This window comes from Bos indicus x Bos taurus, chromosome 10, assembly GCF_003369695.1.
Source record: "Bos indicus x Bos taurus breed Angus x Brahman F1 hybrid chromosome 10, Bos_hybrid_MaternalHap_v2.0, whole genome shotgun sequence".
In the NCBI taxonomy this organism is placed as follows: domain Eukaryota; kingdom Metazoa; phylum Chordata; class Mammalia; order Artiodactyla; family Bovidae; genus Bos; species Bos indicus x Bos taurus.
The window spans coordinates 49,541,337-49,558,713 of NC_040085.1; the positions used below are offsets into that span (position 1 = coordinate 49,541,337).

General features: G+C 37.7%; 1 protein-coding gene across 2 annotated transcripts in view; it reads right to left on the reverse strand.

Annotated features, from left to right (window-relative positions):
* Nucleotides 1-17,377, reverse strand: part of UNC13C (unc-13 homolog C) — a 706,036-nt gene that overhangs the window by 49,747 nt on the left and 638,912 nt on the right. For both annotated transcript variants that reach the window (XM_027553963.1, XM_027553962.1), the window contains 2 exons: nucleotides 14,854-14,934; nucleotides 1,248-1,395 (listed from right to left, as the gene is read on the reverse strand). In XM_027553963.1, the coding sequence (XP_027409764.1) occupies nucleotides 1,248-1,395; nucleotides 14,854-14,934 (229 nt within the window). The remainder of the gene's footprint in view (nucleotides 1-1,247; nucleotides 1,396-14,853; nucleotides 14,935-17,377) is intronic.

Sequence of the window (17,377 nt, forward strand, 5' to 3'; positions counted from 1 at the left end):
GTTGAAATTCATATGTAGTTTTTTGGTTTGACATCTCTGCTGAAACATGGGTTGCATGTATATACACATAATGTATACCTACGAACGTAAAGCTAAGTTTTTAAACACTCACATTCTCTTGAGAATAAAGCAACAACACTATTATGATGACTTGTGTTAGAATTGCATTCATATTTATAGTTTGGAAAACCTTGAGAGATCATGATTCAAGGAGTAATGTATTTCTTGACAAGGCCTTACACTCAACTCTCTTCTCCTTTTTGGAACCATCCTAAGATGTAATCTGGGTTTGAAGATTGCATTAAAAGGGGTGTTTGTAGCATTTATTGGACAAGGTCAGAAAGCACAAAGTATTAGATAGGTCAAGCAGCTACCTAGCACCTACCTTGGTATTATCTTCAAATGTAGTTAGAAAAGTGAAAATATCCATGATGAAACATAGATAAGTCTGAAGGATTTTTATCAAGAAAAAAAATCTGTGTGCTTCCTTTGGAAGGATCTCTCATGAAAGAAGTTGTGTCCTCCTCCTTATTTTGATTATAGTTGGGTGCAATTTATTATGTTCTACAATTTGAGCCTGCATTTTTTTTTTTTTACTTAGAGTGACATTTTCAGTAATCACTCAGAAATGCCAGATTTTAAATGCATGTAATTACCAAAATACAATAAATCACAAAGCAACTTGAAAGAAGGTTCTTTAACAGTAATATCCTAGAAACTTATGAGTTGGCAACTTTGACATATGAAATAGATCTGAGTTTCCACTAACATACTTGGCTCTTTTCAAAGACTTAGAATTTTCTTCTATAAAATTAAGAGTAAATGAGATTTCCCTCCTGAAAACCCAAGAACAGGACATTATTTTCATTTGAAGTTAGGATCTGAGGAATTATTATTGTACTTTAGAAGTTACTGAGACCGATAAACACTGATTATTTTGTACTAATTTGAGAATATCACAGTTATGGTTATTCACAACGAGGGTTTACTAAATTTTATGAAATTAAAACCAACAGCAAATGTTAATTATTCCATACAATTTTAGTATTAAGCATATCTCAGTATTATTGAAATTATTTATAAAATAAGTTTCTAAAAATTGAGTATATTTTTTTTACAAATCATAATCATTCTTATTGATGCTTTAATTTATTATAGTCAAATTACAGATATTATTTATAGTGATTTCTATGTTGAAGTTGAGTTGTATTCAGTTTACCTCTGTTCATGTCCAATGTGTTACTTACTCTGTGAGGTTTGGGTGTCTATGAATTTCTTTATCAAGGCATCAGTCGTTTGGGTATAAAGACTGAGAGCATATCTCAGAGACTGAAGATCTGGGCTTTTCTCCAAGAAATTCTTTTTCAGGCCATTTCCTCCTGCATGAAAGTATTGCTAAAAAGAAAAGAAAAACAATGTAAGCAGAGGCATTTAGAAAAACAGTATTAGATGAGGGATTTTATGGCCATCATCATGAGGTCCAGATGGAATAATACAGTATGATTAACATAAGATAGATACAAAGACACAGTACCGTATGGCCATGACCACGTCATCGCCATGCAGTTCAGGTTACCTTAGTATTTCAAGTGTTGCTCTCATTTAAAACTTTAGTTAAATGCGATCATGAAGATGCACAGGCCGGATGCTTACAGAATGCTAGGTTTAAGACAATGTGTCAACTCGATTGTTGACTTCTGTTTCTAGAGCATGAGAAAAATATCCAGGTTTGTCAGATTTCACAAATAAAGTATCTTCTGGTCACATGTTTTCCAGATACTGATTTGCAATTCTAGGGCAAATGCCCACTGCTCCCACCTTCCCTGTGCTCTAATCAGACAGTGGTACACACACATAGGCCACCCTTAGAAACCCAACGCCCCCTAAACTGTGTCTGAGAAATGTAATAAAACAGTTTCTTTCTTCTTATTTTTCTTTGCTACAGACATCCAACAACTAAAAACATCACCATATTTATAGGTTAAATAATAGAGAAGATATATATTTGACAATAAATACGGTCATTGAGGGATGTCAGAGTTTCTAATGTTGCAAGTATTAAGCACAGACTTCACTTCAGAGGGCAGATTATTTATCTCAAGATATATGATAGAGCTAAGGATGTTATTTCCCAGCAATTTATAGATAACATGTTTATTGTATTTTGTTAAGCTTAGATAAATGGGTCTGTCTTGCCCTGTACTAACACTAAACTTCACCCGCACTGCAACCCAGCTCACTAGGATATAGGACTCTCACAGGATGGCATGTTTTGAAAAAGCTCAACAAACGATTCTGATACACTCTCCTGTGTGTCATCAGTCTAGCCTACTCAAAGATTTCCAAGGTAAAACATGTCAACTGAAAATTCAAAATTACTTCAGTTTTCTTCCCTCTGCAGAAACATATTCTGAGCATTTGTAGGCATTTGGTTGGAATTTTAGAGACTATAATATAGAGAAAATTCAGGGCACAGGCCTGAGAAAGTAGGCAATGGGGATATAAATTGAAGAAAGTGTTCTACAATCACAAACTCCTTCCTCAAAAGGAAAAACCCATGGTCACTTACAATCCCATTCCATTGTAGCTGAGTGCACTGTGAAAACACAAATTGCACCTAAATCCACCAATGATTATGAAGAGGAGGCAGAGAAAAATGAGGAAAGCCTTTTCTTATTTTTGAAGGGATGACAAAGATATAATATTTAAACATTTTCTATACCTTGATCTTATATAAATATTAGATATTGTGACATATAGAAAGCAATTATTGTGGAGTTAGAGTCCAGAATTGTTTCAGGTACCTTGGGGGATGAAAAGATATCAGAATTCCTTTCTTCAGGAAGTGTGATATGATACTTAAGTGGAAAAGTGTTAATGAATGTATTGAGAGGGGAGTTTTGCCTGGAATTGACTGCTTTTCCTGGAGGAGTGGTGGGGTGAGCTCTGGAGCTCTGTTTACGTAATGAACCAGGGAAGCATCAGATGAAATAACACACCCTACTTACAAAGAGCTGCGGGATAGACTGAACCAGGACTTGGTGGCTTCTCAGGAGGGGAAAGCATTCTCCCACTCATTGTTTCCCAGACAAGCTCCAATCTTGTCATACCTGAGCATAAGTGCTGGAGGCTTAAGTTAGTAAAGTACAGGAAGAGTAATGAGCAGCAACTAAGATGATGTTTCATGATGTCTTGGGACTATATGTAGTTGTCAGAAAAAATTGTGAAAAACTTTGAAATGGGCAAAAATGTTTAATGAGTGCTCCATCTATGACACCTATCTGAGTTATCTTCACTTTTCACTGTCTTGGAGCTATGTGTGTGCTCAGTTGCTCAGTTGTGTCTGACTCTCCGCAGCCCCATGGACTGTAGCCTGTGAGGCTCCTCTGTCCATGGAATTTTCCAGGCAAGAGTACTGGAGTGGATTGCCATTTCCTCCTCCAGGGGATCTTCCTGACCGAAGGACTGCACCTGAGTCTCTTGTATCTCTTGCCTTGGACTCATTACCACTAGGGCCACCTGAGTTATGTAAAACTCTGTAAATTGTAGAAAATGGATAATAATGCATATGACTCCTGTCCAAAGAGATGCAAATTATTTATTTCTGGTGGGATGCAACTGATCACCGTTTTGTGGCCAGATCTGTTTTGCCTCTATTCAAATTTATTTCAGCTTTCCTCATTGCTTGTCTTTATGTGAAGCTCTTGGAATTCTTCTTTGAGCCAATTGTAAGATCTTACTGGTTGTCTCATTAGTTGATGAGTTAAATAATAGTTTGACAAGTTTTATAACTGCATGAATGTCACAGTTATACTCTTATTTTTTAAATTAATTTTTATTGGAGTATAGTTGATTTACAACGTTGCTAGTTTCTGCTGTATAGCAAAGTAAATGTCATTTTGTCTCTAGGCATTTAAAAAATATTTTCTCTTCGATTTCCTCAGTGATCATATAAAACAAATGATCTTTCGCAGTGTATGTAAAGTAGCATGGTGACAACCTTAATATAGATTACTGTCTAATTTGTGAGGAAGAGCCATCACCTGTGGCTTACCCTAAAGAGCATCAGTGATGGGGTGACTTTCCTGGCCGTTCTCTCTTCCTCTTCTCCCTTAACAAATATTTACTAAATCTGTGTTGAGAACCAGAACTTACGCCAAGGATACGAAGCAAAAGAGGCCTAGAGATTGTTCCCAAAGGGACTCTGGTCAAGTAGGAAATGTTATTGTCAGTGAATGACTCCAATGATATGTTGGAGGCGTAATAAAGAGAATTTAAAAAGACAGACAATAGGACTGGGAAATAATGCTGTTGCTGAAGGAATCAATAAAGACTTTCAAAGAGGTGACACCTATGGTGTCTTGTTTATTAGCACTGCCATTTTCCACTTCAGCAGCCACCAGATAATTTACCACGATGGACTAAAGAAAGGGGAAAATCCCACTAGGTAACTGAGAGGAACTGCTTGAGAAGAAGTGAAGTACAGGTGTTCCCCATTCTTTGAAAATTGCCTTTATGCCACTTCACTTTTGTAGATGACCTACATTAGTACTGTTTTCACTAACCAAAAAAGACATGAAAATGATTTTCACTTTTGTGAAAAAAGAGATGTTAAAACAGCAGTGAGCTCTTACAGAGGCAGTGTATACCCTGAGTCACGAGAGTGGTACCACCCAGCACCTAACCCAGGAATTACACCCAGCATCTGAGCATCAAGCTGTCATGATTTTGGACTGTATTTGTGCTTGATCTCGATTTATTTTGTGCATCCCTGAGCAGAATGAGTCCTAAGGTAATTGCTTCTTGCCTATGTCATTTCAGCTAATAAAAGGTTTCATAGGAATGCTCTCCTTTCCTATAGTGGGGGAAACCTGCAGTTGTAGTTCTCATATTTCTTTGGTATAGTTTAAAATATACTGTTTTACTACTGTCACTCTATTGTCATTACTAACCTTGTGCTTCCTCAAAGTTACAAGGTGCCTTTAAGAAGTAGAAAGCCTAGAGAAGTTAAGAGATTTCGTATACTCTTAAAGATTCACAATGCTTTTTAATACATTAAAGGCTGTGTGATTCACAGTGGTAGGGAAAACTGTTTGACCTTTCACTAACATACCTGTTCTTAAAATTATTAGGCTATAGGACACCTATCACACAGGACATCTATTAACTCTCAGGGACACACAAATGTTCCACGGAATATTGTTTAGGAAACTCTAAGAAGAATGTAACTGGACTTAATTTAATTGAGGTATTTTTGAGGGCCTAGAAGACTTTATGTACATGTTGAACTAGATTTAGGCTCTAAGAGCATAAACTATGTACAGTATTTGTCTTGAAACTCTCTAATAACTTTATAGGAAGACATGTTTTCATTAAAAAGGCATTATTTTGTAGGCCTTCAGTACATGGGGAACTAATCATATAGTGAAAACATAAATAAGGTATGAGCTTGTTCCTGAGTAAAGCCTGAGGGTCTCTGTAGAGTTTCAGGTTATGATCCAAAGCTGATTTGTTCCTTTTGAGCCATGGAGCATTTTGAGTCATTCAGTAAAAGCTTTAGCAGGACAGTAAGTGAACAGTAGATGATTTGTAAGGGCAGAAACGATGCCTTTGTCTTTTAAGTGCATTGTATAATAGCAGATGTTGTAAGACAAACTCAGGCTAGAAGGTAGCAATGTTAGGAGAGAAAACAAGTTGCAGGAAGCTAAGCACGAAAGCCTCTGTTCAGTGGTTCAGTGAACACAGATAAATAACACATGCCATGAGCTCCTCATTCACAGAGAAAAGGAAATGATTTCTATGGTTATGCAAATACCAATCTGATGACAAGGAGAAAAGGAAAAGGTCTGTATTCCCAATAAAATGTTTATTGCAAAGTAAAGAATGGGGGTGACATGGCTTAACATCAGTAAAATTTTTAAAGCTTTACTCGTGCTCAAATTTAATATGATTTATTAATTGATGAGGCAGCAATCAAAGCTAAATCTGATCATGTATTAATATCACAGATAGGTCAAGACAAAGGGTGTGATAGAGCAACAGCATTCTCTGCTGATTAGAACATATCTGGAATATGAGGATGGTTCCTTGGCATCACCATTTTATGAGAAACAGAAAATGGAAATAGCCTCAAGGTAGATGACCAGAACTTTGTAAGCTCTAGAAGGCATGTTATTCAATAAACAGCTGCAGATAACTTGGGGCAGCATGACAGTTTTCTTTATCTGAAAAACATTGAAAAGGGGAAGACATAGAAAAGGAAACGAAACTATTTTATAGTAGTTTTAAAGGGTAGAAGAAGAACCAATTCGTAATTAGAAGCACTGGGGAAGCAGATACTGGTTTGATATAAAGAAAACATTTTATAATCAGTGTATCTTAAAACCTGAAGCTGCTACATGTGAATTAGTAAGGTCCCATTATTAGCCTTAATAGCCAATATTAAGGGATGGTCAGTTGACCAGAGGGCTCCCCTGGTATCTCAGCTGGTAAAGAATCAGCCTGCAACGCAGGAGACTCTGGTTGGATTCCTGGGTTGGGAAGATCCCCTGGAGAAGGGATAGGATACCCACTCCAGTATTCTTGGGCTTTCCGGTGGCTCAGATGGTAAAGAATCTGCCTCTAATGTGGCAGTCCTGGGTTCAATCCCTGGTTTGGGAAGATCTCCTGGAGGAGTGCATGGCAACCCACTCCAGTATTCTTGCCTGAAGAATCCCCATGCACAGAGGAGCCTGGCAGGTTTCAGTCCATAGGGTCACAAGAGTCGGACACAATTGAGGGGCTAAACACAGTGCAGAACAGCACAGTTGACCAACAACACCGTAGGTAACATGTTTCTATGTGAGCAGGAAAAGGGACATGTCAGTTTCTGTTATCAGTTTCAAATGTTAGAATCCTTTTCACTTCTTTGACCTGTTCTTTACTCTAAAATGCTAGAAAACACTGTCTTTCCTCTATGCAGTGTGATTTGCATAGGTTATTTAACCTCACAGAGCACTGGTTAATTCCTCTGTAGAATGGGAATAGAAACAGCCATCTTGCCTGACTATGGTGTCATAAAGATGAAATTAATTACTCTGTCTGGAAGATTTTTGTGAACTATAGAGTTCTTTCTACTTATAACATAAGCTTTATTGTGAGAATAATTCCCCAGATTCTAGGTGGAAAGAGGAAAATGACCCTCCTGACTGATTTGCCATTTTTCTCTTTGGGACCAAGCTTCTCAACCACTTGGCTAAAACTCTGAGTCACCCTGGCTCCTCCATCGTTCCTGCCCCATTTTTTTAGTTGCCAAGTTCCAATGACTGGGCCTTTCTGTGTCACTCATAGCCGTCTTTCACTTTATACTCCTAAGATCACCCTCTTCATGATAGTCCTTGTCATCTTATGCATTGAATAACCATAACTGATCTCTGTGACTACAGTCTTGAACTAGTCAATCCATTCTGCACATTCCTGTAAGATTTCCATTGCTGAAATTGTACTTTTAGCATGCCATGTATTAATATTTTCAATACCTACTTGCAACCCCAACATTTCCCGTAACCTCAATGTTACACTGCTTCACTATGAAAATTTCCAGTTAAATCCAGTCCAGTCCATTGAGCGGTCTAATCATTGACTCCCAGCCTTCTGGTCTTGTGCTTTTTCATGGTCAAATTCTTTCTCCCTGAGTATGTCTAAGTCTTCTCCAAAGAAAACAATTATCTTTCTTTTCCAGCCAGTGAACTGTCATCTGTCCTTTGTGATCACTCTTTCATATTTCCCTGATTTCTGGAGTTCATGGTAGTTGCTAACTCCCCTAAATCCTTCCCACTTTTATATGTGTCCCCTCCTCAAGCCCTGTAGCATCTGTATCACCCTATTCCATCTCTGACATGACTTTTTTTTGTAAGTTGACACATATCATTACTTAATTTTCAACGGGCCTTCCCTGCCTTTTAATCAAGAAACTCCTGCAGGAAGAGAACAGCACTGCTTCCTAGAGGGGAGTCTCAGAAAGCACCAGAAATCTTAGGGGTTTTGTGCCCCTGTAGTGTGAAAATGCTATGCACAGGAAACCAAAAGCATGGAGGACAGGACTTGGACTGTTACTTGGGGCAAAGAGTCAGATTTAATAGCATCATTGAGAGAGATGAGTGGTTTATTAGGAAAGGAGGAAAACAAAAAAAAATCTAGTTGTACTAGAATATGTGAGGTCTTGGGTTTACCAGTGGAAAGAAGCTCCTTCAAAATAACCAATTCTCAGGCAAAAGGAGATGCAAGTTCAATTCCTGGGTCAGAAAGATCCCCTGGAGGAGGAAATGGAACCCACTGCACTATTCTTGCCTGGAGAATCCCTGGACAGAGGAGCCTGGCAGGTTACAGGATCACAGAGAGTCAGACGTGACTGAGCACCCATGCACACAGGTAGTATGATGGTTACATTTATGAAGAGTTTTCTATACAATAGGAACTGTTTTCATTATTTTATATGTGATAACTCATTTTGTTTTTTGACAATACATTCTTAAGTCCTAATAGTACTCCCACAAGAGAGGACAGTAACTTGTATACTCTAGTCTTTCTCTCGAGTTCAGTTCAGTCGTTCATTCGTGTCTGACTCTTTGCGACTCCATGAACCGCAGCACGCCAGGCCTCCCTGTCCATCACCAACCCACGGAGTCCACCCAAACCCATGTCCATTGAGTCAGTGATGCCATCTCATCCTCTGTCATCCCCTTCTCCTCCTGCCCCCAATCCCTCCCAGCATCAGGGCTTTTTCAAATGAGTCAGCTCTTCGCATCAGGTGGCCAAAGTATTGTAGTTTCAGCTTCAACATCAGTCCTTCCAAAAAACATCCAGGACTAATCTCCTTCAGAATGGACTGGTTGGATCTCCTTGCAGTCCAAGGGACTCTCAAGAGTCTTCTCCAACACCACAGTTCAAAAGCATCAATTCTTTGGTGCTTAGCTTTCTTTATAGTCCAACTCTCACATCCATACATGACCATTGGAAAAACCATAGCCTTGACTAGATGGACCTTTGTTAACAAAGTAATGTCCCTGCTTTTTAATATACTGTCTAGGGTGGTCACAACTTTCCTTCCAAGGAGTAAGCATCTTTTAATTTCATGGCTGCAATCATCATCTGCAGTGATCTTGGAGCCCAGAAAAATAAAATCAGCCACTGTTTCCCCATCTATTTGCCATGAAGTGATAGGACCGGATGCCATGATCTTAGTTTTCTGAATGTTGAGCTTTAAGCCAGCTTTTTCACTCTCCTCTTTCACTTTCCTCAAGAGGCTTTTTATTTCCTCTTCACTTTCTGCCATAAGGTTGGTGTCATCCGCATATCTGAGGTTATTGATATTTTTCCCGGCAATCTTCATTCAAGCTTGTGCTTCCTCCAGTCCAGCGTTTCTCATGATGTACTCTGCATATAAGTTAAATAAGCAGGGTGACAGTACACAACCTGGACGAACTCCTTTTCCTATTTGGCACCAGTCTGTTGTTCCATGTCCAGTTCTAACTGTTGCTTCCTGACCTGCATACAGGTTTCTCAAGAGGCAGGTCAGGTGGTCTGGTATTCCCATCTCTTTCAGAATTTTCCACAGTTTGTGGTGATCCACATAGTCAAAGGCTTTGGCATAGTCAATAAAGCAGAAATGTCACCCACTATTCTGATACTCTATCAGCGGTATTCCTCATGTAGTTCCAGATATTTTCTTTACATTTACATCCACTTTCTGATGTTTGTGAAGATTTCCCACCCTCATAAAGGAATATATTGCTTCACTAATATATGGGTGAGTGATGAGGGGCTTGAAAGAGCTTTGTATGAGGTATCATTTTCTTTATCTTAAAAAATAAACAGAGATGTTTGTATTTCTTATATTCTTCATGAGTGCAAAAAAAAAAAAAATGAAAAAGTAGAACATTTCAGACCTTAATGTGATTTGTGAGAAAAAAAAAAAAAAATAGAACCACTAACTAAAACATCAGGATACTGTCTGCATGGTTAACAAGCCATCCCTTTTATAATCCCAATAAAAAATGCTAAATTCTTCATATTTGCCAGATATTTGAAGATCTTTTACACACTATATTTACTGGCTCATGGAAATATGCTAATATTTCTTTACAAGTGTGTTGGGAGATTTTACTTCTTTGGTTACATGTACCATTTTGGTAGAAATTTCCCATCATCACTCTCTTTCCTTCCAATACCAGTATCAGACTTCTGGAAAATTCATGCAGATGATCTGTTTTGCAAATTTAGATATAATCATCACTTGTTTTTAACAACTGAGGTTACTTTAAATACTTACTTGATAGTTATTTAAGACAATATAGTCCTCTGTAATATACTGGATCATAATATGCTACTTCCTCCCTTTTGCCAACAAACTGAAGTTCAGATTCTTGGTGTTTATGCTTCACCACTTTGGGTCCAAGTCAATGTGTCTCTTCTATTCTATATATTCCCTTTATTTCTCAACCAATCTTGATACCCTTCTACATTAGCCTATTTGAAGTTTTTAGGCTACCCCATACCTCAGTCACATTTCACCCAAGCTTTTCTCTAAGCCTGTGATGACTTTCCCCCTTGCTTTCCCATTTAATGATCTGAAACCTCCTTCACCAGGAAGCTTTCCTCTAGCCACTCAAAGAGAATTCATCACCCTCTCAGCACTTCCCAGTACTTTGTCAGTAACTCTCATATTTTATGGATTGTGGATGTTTCTGTTCCTAAGAGCAAGATCTCTTTAATTTTCAGTCCCCTCTTTACTGCTTGTCATCTTTGTTCCACACGGTAAGCTCTCAAATAATGATTTCTGAATTGCAGTACTCCAAACTAGATAGGTTGTGTGGTTCCTCCCGTGAGCACCTGAAGTTTAAATAATGCAAAAACGATACTTACAAATGATTAAAGACAACATGCTAAGTAAGAAACAGCCACCAAAACTGACTCTTGAATAATGGATACCAGGATTGTGTAGGACTTGGTCAGGGTAAGAGCCTGAGAGGCATAATCTTCCATGTCCTGTTATTTGTCTGGAATCCTGAGTATCAGAAATGGTGTTATCTAGGATTTTTCAAGGCTGTATTTGAATAGATATTCATAGTTAGTCCACATTCTCTCCTGAACGCCAAGAAATGCAGATTTCTAGAGGGCCCTAATGCATGTGTTTATTTTCAATTTTTATTGGACTGCTTTACAATGTTGTGTAAGTTTCTACTGTCCATCAAAGTGGACATATACATATACATCCCCTTTTTTGGATTTCCTTCCCATTTAGGTCACAACATAGCACCGAGTAGAATTCCCTGTGCTATTTAGTAGGTTTTCAGTTATCTATTTTACATGTGTTATCAATAGTGTAAATATATATATATATGTCAATCCCAATCTCCTAATTCATCCCACCCTCTCTTTCTCACTTGGTATCCATTATGTTTATTCTCTACCTCTGTGTCTCTGCTGATTTTTTCAGATTCCATACATTTCAGAATGTCATGTTTAGGTACAAATAACAAGTGTTCCAGGGTAATTTAGAATGTTGGAAAAAATACAACCAGCCAGTTTTCTTGCCCTATGTTTTTGGAACTTCATCAGAAAATAACTAGAGCATGGTTCAAAGTTAAAAAAATAAAAAATTAAGTCTTGAGATTCACGATACTGTCAAAGAGTACATGCTGGTGGAAAAAGCTCTTCATTTTTTCTTGGAAAGAAACCCACATTTCAGGGACTCCCTTGTAAGTCCTGAATCTTCCTGAGATACAAGTTTGAGACTCCAAAGCTCAGCTTTAAATAGGGTTTCTGCACTGGCCTCTACAGCAGCTTGCACATGCTGATTAAGCTGTTGGCTGTTTCAGAGCTGTTGACTTGGCTCAGTGTTGGCAGGTAAATGTAATGCCTCCAAGGCCAACCATGCTAGCTGCAGCAGCTCATGGTAACTATTTCTTGTGCCATGTTCTATACTTTTGACTTATAGTTGAAACTACCTGTGACTGGTATGCCAAAATAACCCAGTCTAATTAGAATTTTAGTATTTAAGTTTATATTTTCATCAGTACCTATATAGAGGTTGAATGAGTTCATATTATTTTAAATCATTAGAAAATAATCTAAACAACTGAAACATGGTATTTTAATTTAGAAAGAACTAATCTATCTGTAGGGATATTACCCATTTTGGCTTGCTGCCTTTTCCTACACCTTGTTAACATTTAGTGAAATAAGACGTAGAAGCAAGGGCACTGATTTTAGAGTTTGGCATCTTTTCTCAACTCTGCCAAGTACAAGTGACTCTGGACTTAGGCAAACAATTTAAACCTGCTTTTTCATCTGTAAAATGTGAATGATCATTCTTGGTGTACCTAACACCCAGGATGTTTCTAAGGGTCAGGTGAGAGGATGTATGTATGTGAAAGATGACTGAAAGAATGCACAACAGTATTTCAGCTACTGTCTACAAACTCCATAGCATCCTCTTCCTTCAATTTAACTTTCTCATGTTCAGCTTATTTGCTTAAATTCACCTAAAGAAGAATTAAGGATCATGTTGTTGGCAGCCTTTGGGAATTAGCCTGGATAGTGTTTACTACTTCAATATAAGAATGTCTTTCCCATGAAGTCTCCACCTGACAGTATTCCCTTGCTGAGCCCCCAGAAAATACTGAATCACTAGCTCAAGACTACAATTCTTTTAAGTAGTAGTCCTCTTTCTCTTGAATTCCTTTGTAGTCACCATTAGAAGCAGTGCCTTGTAGTATAATCAGGGTAAATCTCAGAATCAGAAAAGATAAAAGGGAGCCCAGCTGTGGCAAACTGACTTCAGGGCCATTGGAAGAAATATTAGGTGACTCTCCTTCTTGGCAGAGGGGCAGAGGACAGGAGTAAAAGGCTCTCAAAGCAGGTAGAGTGGGTGTAGTCTGGAGACCCCAGAGGAAAATCTGGGGAGTAGTGAGACTGAAGACCTGACCTCAGGTTCCGAGGTTCTGAAGGACCAAGGTCAGACTCCAGTCCTGGGAAACAAGATAATGACATGGACCCACTTACTGGATCTTAGATACCAGGCTGCTGCTGCTAAGTCGCTTCAGTCGTGTCCAACTCTGTGCGACCCCATAGACGGCAGCCCACCAGGCTCCCCCGTCCCTGGGATTCTCCAGGCAAGAACACTGGAGTGGGTTGCCATTTCCTTCTCCAATGCATGAAAGAGAAAAGTGAAAGGGAAGTCGCTCAGTCATGTCCGACTCTTTGCAACCCCATGGACTGCAGCCTACCAGGCTCCTCCATCCATGGGATTTTCCAGGCAAGAGTACTGGAGTGGGTTGCCATTGTCTTCTCCAAGATACCAGGGAGTAGTCTTTCTTTTAAAGGGCAAGGCAAGTGTCTGGTCACTGAGGCTGAACTAAAGTATTACCAATGACCTGGGCAGGAAGACAGTATAGTTGAGATGTCAACATGTAGACCAGAGGGATTTGTTTGGGTATCGGGATTATCCCAGAGTTTGGGCAGAACTAGTCTTGTAGGAGGTGGTCATCTGTCCCCATCAAGAAGAACTAGAGAAAAGTTGGAGTTAGGAGACATGGGCCAAGTCTGTCAGTACAATGAAGGCCATTATCTATTTTCACAGAACACATTTTTCTTGTTCTCTTAGAGTCATACATTGACCTAATAAAATCTATTAAGGGCTGAATTCTGATTCTATAACCATATTTTTTTACCTGTTTAGTGTATGCCCCAGAGTTGTTTTTTTCTCCTAGCACTTTCCTCTGTAGCCATGAGTGCTGGTATAATTCCAAAGGGCAGTCATTTCTTACACATATTTATGAAAATTCTTCTTAAAAAGAGCTGGTTTTGTATTTTTCCTTTCTTTCATGTTTTCTATTTTTAAAAATGATTTTGCACAATATTTATATACTTCCAGCCCATACTCTGGATACGTCTTTAGAAACTCCATCTCTGTCACCTCACAACTTTTATTTTGCAGTTTTTGCCACTGAAGCAGCAAAAGATGTTCTCTTATTAAACGCTGAAACTGCAAAAATCATGAGGTAATAGCTCTGTGGGGTGTCATATAGAACTCTGTTTTAATGACTCCTGTTGTAATATCTGTTTCTATCCAGTGAGATTATTCTGTGCTTGGAAAATGGCTTCTGGTAGCTCACAGGTCTCTGCTACACTCCTTACACTTCCTTGGTAAAAGGTGCTTCCTCCTGTGAAGCATTCAGACATTGGACACAGTCCAAATTTAGAAGATGGATTAATATCTCACTCTTTAATAAACTTTCACATATAAATATAAAATGTATGTATATACATCTGTAAGGGATCATATGAAAACAATTCCGACGTTATGTTTTGAGATCTACCTATATTTAACCCACACTACAATAACTTTTAGGCCAAACTTTAGCTATGAAACATTGATGCACACAATGCAATGCCTTTGGGTTTTCAGCAGAAAACTAAATTATTATCTTTACTAAGAGAGAAGAGAAAATTGATTTTCCAAAATAATTTCAACAAGCATTGAAAACACAAACAGAAATTCCATTAACTCTAAGTCCCCTGAAGCATCTATTGATATTTAACTGGACTTTGGACTTTGGAGGTATCTGTCTTTCTTTGAAAACATCTGTTACAACATAGATTTCTTACCCATTTTATAAAGGTATACAAAGAAAGCAACTCTAAGGGTAAAGTAATATGGATATAATAATGACATAGTATGGGCTAAGTCTGACATACTCCCAGAATGTCTGTATACAACTGTCTACCATGTCTATGGATGTACAGCTCTACAGACATGCATCGGGGGTACACTTCTCTGAGGGTACATATCCAGGGACTCTCTAATCTTACCTTGATGGTAGCCAGGACCACCTCCATTATACCGCACTGTCTTGCTGTCAGACCCTTGGCATCCTCTCGAATCATGTGCTCCTGGAAAACAGGTGAACAATTTCTTATAAAATTACCAGTTCATTTGTTTAAAAACTGTTTTCAAACAAAATGTGTATAATCCTTGTATACAGATATTTCCCATTAGAGATAACTTTTTCATATGAACACATTTAGATGATGATGATAATGACAATTTTGTCAGATATTTAATAAAAATTCATTTTGCCCAAAGAAGAAATACTACACATTAACTTAAAAAGCAGTGCTTTGATTCATATATGGCTTTATTTTTCACCTGCAAACTAATGTTATGGGGTGGGGAGAGATAATCCTGGAAAATGTGTGTCCAAGTTTTTCCACATTAATCTCTGCTTTCTGTTCTGTCACACTGAAGAAGGTCAACCTTGGAAAGGACTTAAGAGGTAAATTTTAGCCTCATTCAATTATTACTGATAAAATCTACTTTAAGTATAATGCTTTCACTTTACTCACTTTCTAGGATCCCCTTAATGCTCAGTCATTAACAGGAAAATTCCCAAAGAATTAACTGAATTCAGTTCTGGAGGTTTTTAATATTTTAAATTCAGTTATCAATATTTTAGAACTGATTTCCATAATAATGAATTTTCCTCATTGTTCACTATGAACTCTGTCTTCATCTAAAGTTATTTAGGGAAATGATGGTAGAAAGTTGAGGACAACAATAAGGAAAACTTGTCTGAAGAAAAATTTTTAAACTCCTAACCATCTGCCCAGGGCATCCACTATTCTAGTCAACAGCATTCAACAAATATTTCCTGAGTGCTTACTACGTGCCAGTACTGTTCTAGGTGACTGAGATATATTGTTTCATAAAAGAAAGACTTTTGTCCTCCGGAGCTTAATTTCTAACTTAGATAAGTGTGTCTCTGTGAATCAGAAGGAAAGTCAATATGGGTGGACATAGCTCTGAGAATGCATGGCTTGGTCAAGGGATCGGTGTCTTTGATCAGCAATAAAAAGTACCTCTTTTTCTATGGGGCACAGCAAGTGGATCATGGACCCCAATTCAGCCGTCATTCACTTCCTTTGTGGGATACTTTGTGAAATGTACAAATTGTACAGTCACACCCAGTGGCTCATCTTTCTATGCCAGTCCTTATGTTACTCTGTCATTTAGCAGGTGCCATGACTTTCTGAAGATAATCCCTATGTTTTACTCACTTCTGCAACTTTTAGTGCCTGTCTTGGCAATTATCACCTGCTAGGCACTTACTATGTTTTTGGTAACTGAGTTGTACTTCTTCAGAATGTCTTAAATGATTCCATATGCTTGAATGGAATCACAAGCCCTTGAATATTGTTCAAAACTTGGTATAATGCTACATTCACAGTTTATACTTCTGCATCTCACTGAATCTTTCTCTGATGTGGGAATTTCACCACAAACATATGAGTCCATTTAATATTTTAAAAATAAAGATATTAAATACCTATTGAGACTCAAAGAATAATGGGAAATTTTTGCAAAATTATAGACAGAAATGCTTGAAGGCAAGTAAATAAATCTCTCTGGCTTTGTCAATCTTGACTGCTTTTCGGTGTGGTCACATTTTTTAATAGATGCTAATAAATAATAAATGTTGGTACTACAGAAAAATACAATTCTTATAAGAAATGATTAACAACTTATTCAAATAAGGTAGTCTCTGAAAAAGGCTGTCAATGTGTTACTGCTTGCTTGCAGGAAATTCATTGTCCCAGATGTATTTTTACTAACTGGTTTTGATATTGTATCACCTGTCCATAAAAATGTTATGCCAGATAAATCTGATCCCATAAAATAGTAATAAGTTGGGCATACTTACATTATAAAGTTCCAGAGGATGAAGTAGTATAGAATATGTAAAAATCTGAATAAATCCTGCTTAACAAATTAATTCTAAATCATAGTCACAAGCAGAAAAGAAATTAGTTTCCTTCATTGTTCTATGTTCCTTGATTCTGTGTTCTTTTAAGTAAAGTAGCCACTTGTTAATATTTCTGTACAGGATTGCTGAATTTACTCATTAATACTATTATTTCAAATGACACTTTACCTGTGTATCCAATCTGCTTTCAAACTAATACATGAAAAAATTAAAAGACCCAGGATTTGAAATGAAAACGAAACATTGGAAGCAACATTCTAGTAAAATATGGGAAAACCATTTTATAAAATTTGCAGTTCTCCCTAGAAAGGAACATAGCCAATATTCTTTGACAAACTGGACCAATGTTTTCTTAGGTCATTCTCCCGAGGTAATAGAAATGAAAGCAAAAATCAACAAATGGGGCCTAATCAAATGTACAATGTTTGACAAAAAGCCTACAGAATGGGAGAAAATATTTGCAAGTGATGCAACTAGGAAGAGTTTAATTTCGAAAATATACAAACAGCTCATACAACTCAACAACAAAAAATCCCAAACAACCCAATTGAAAAATGGGCAGAAGAAACAGA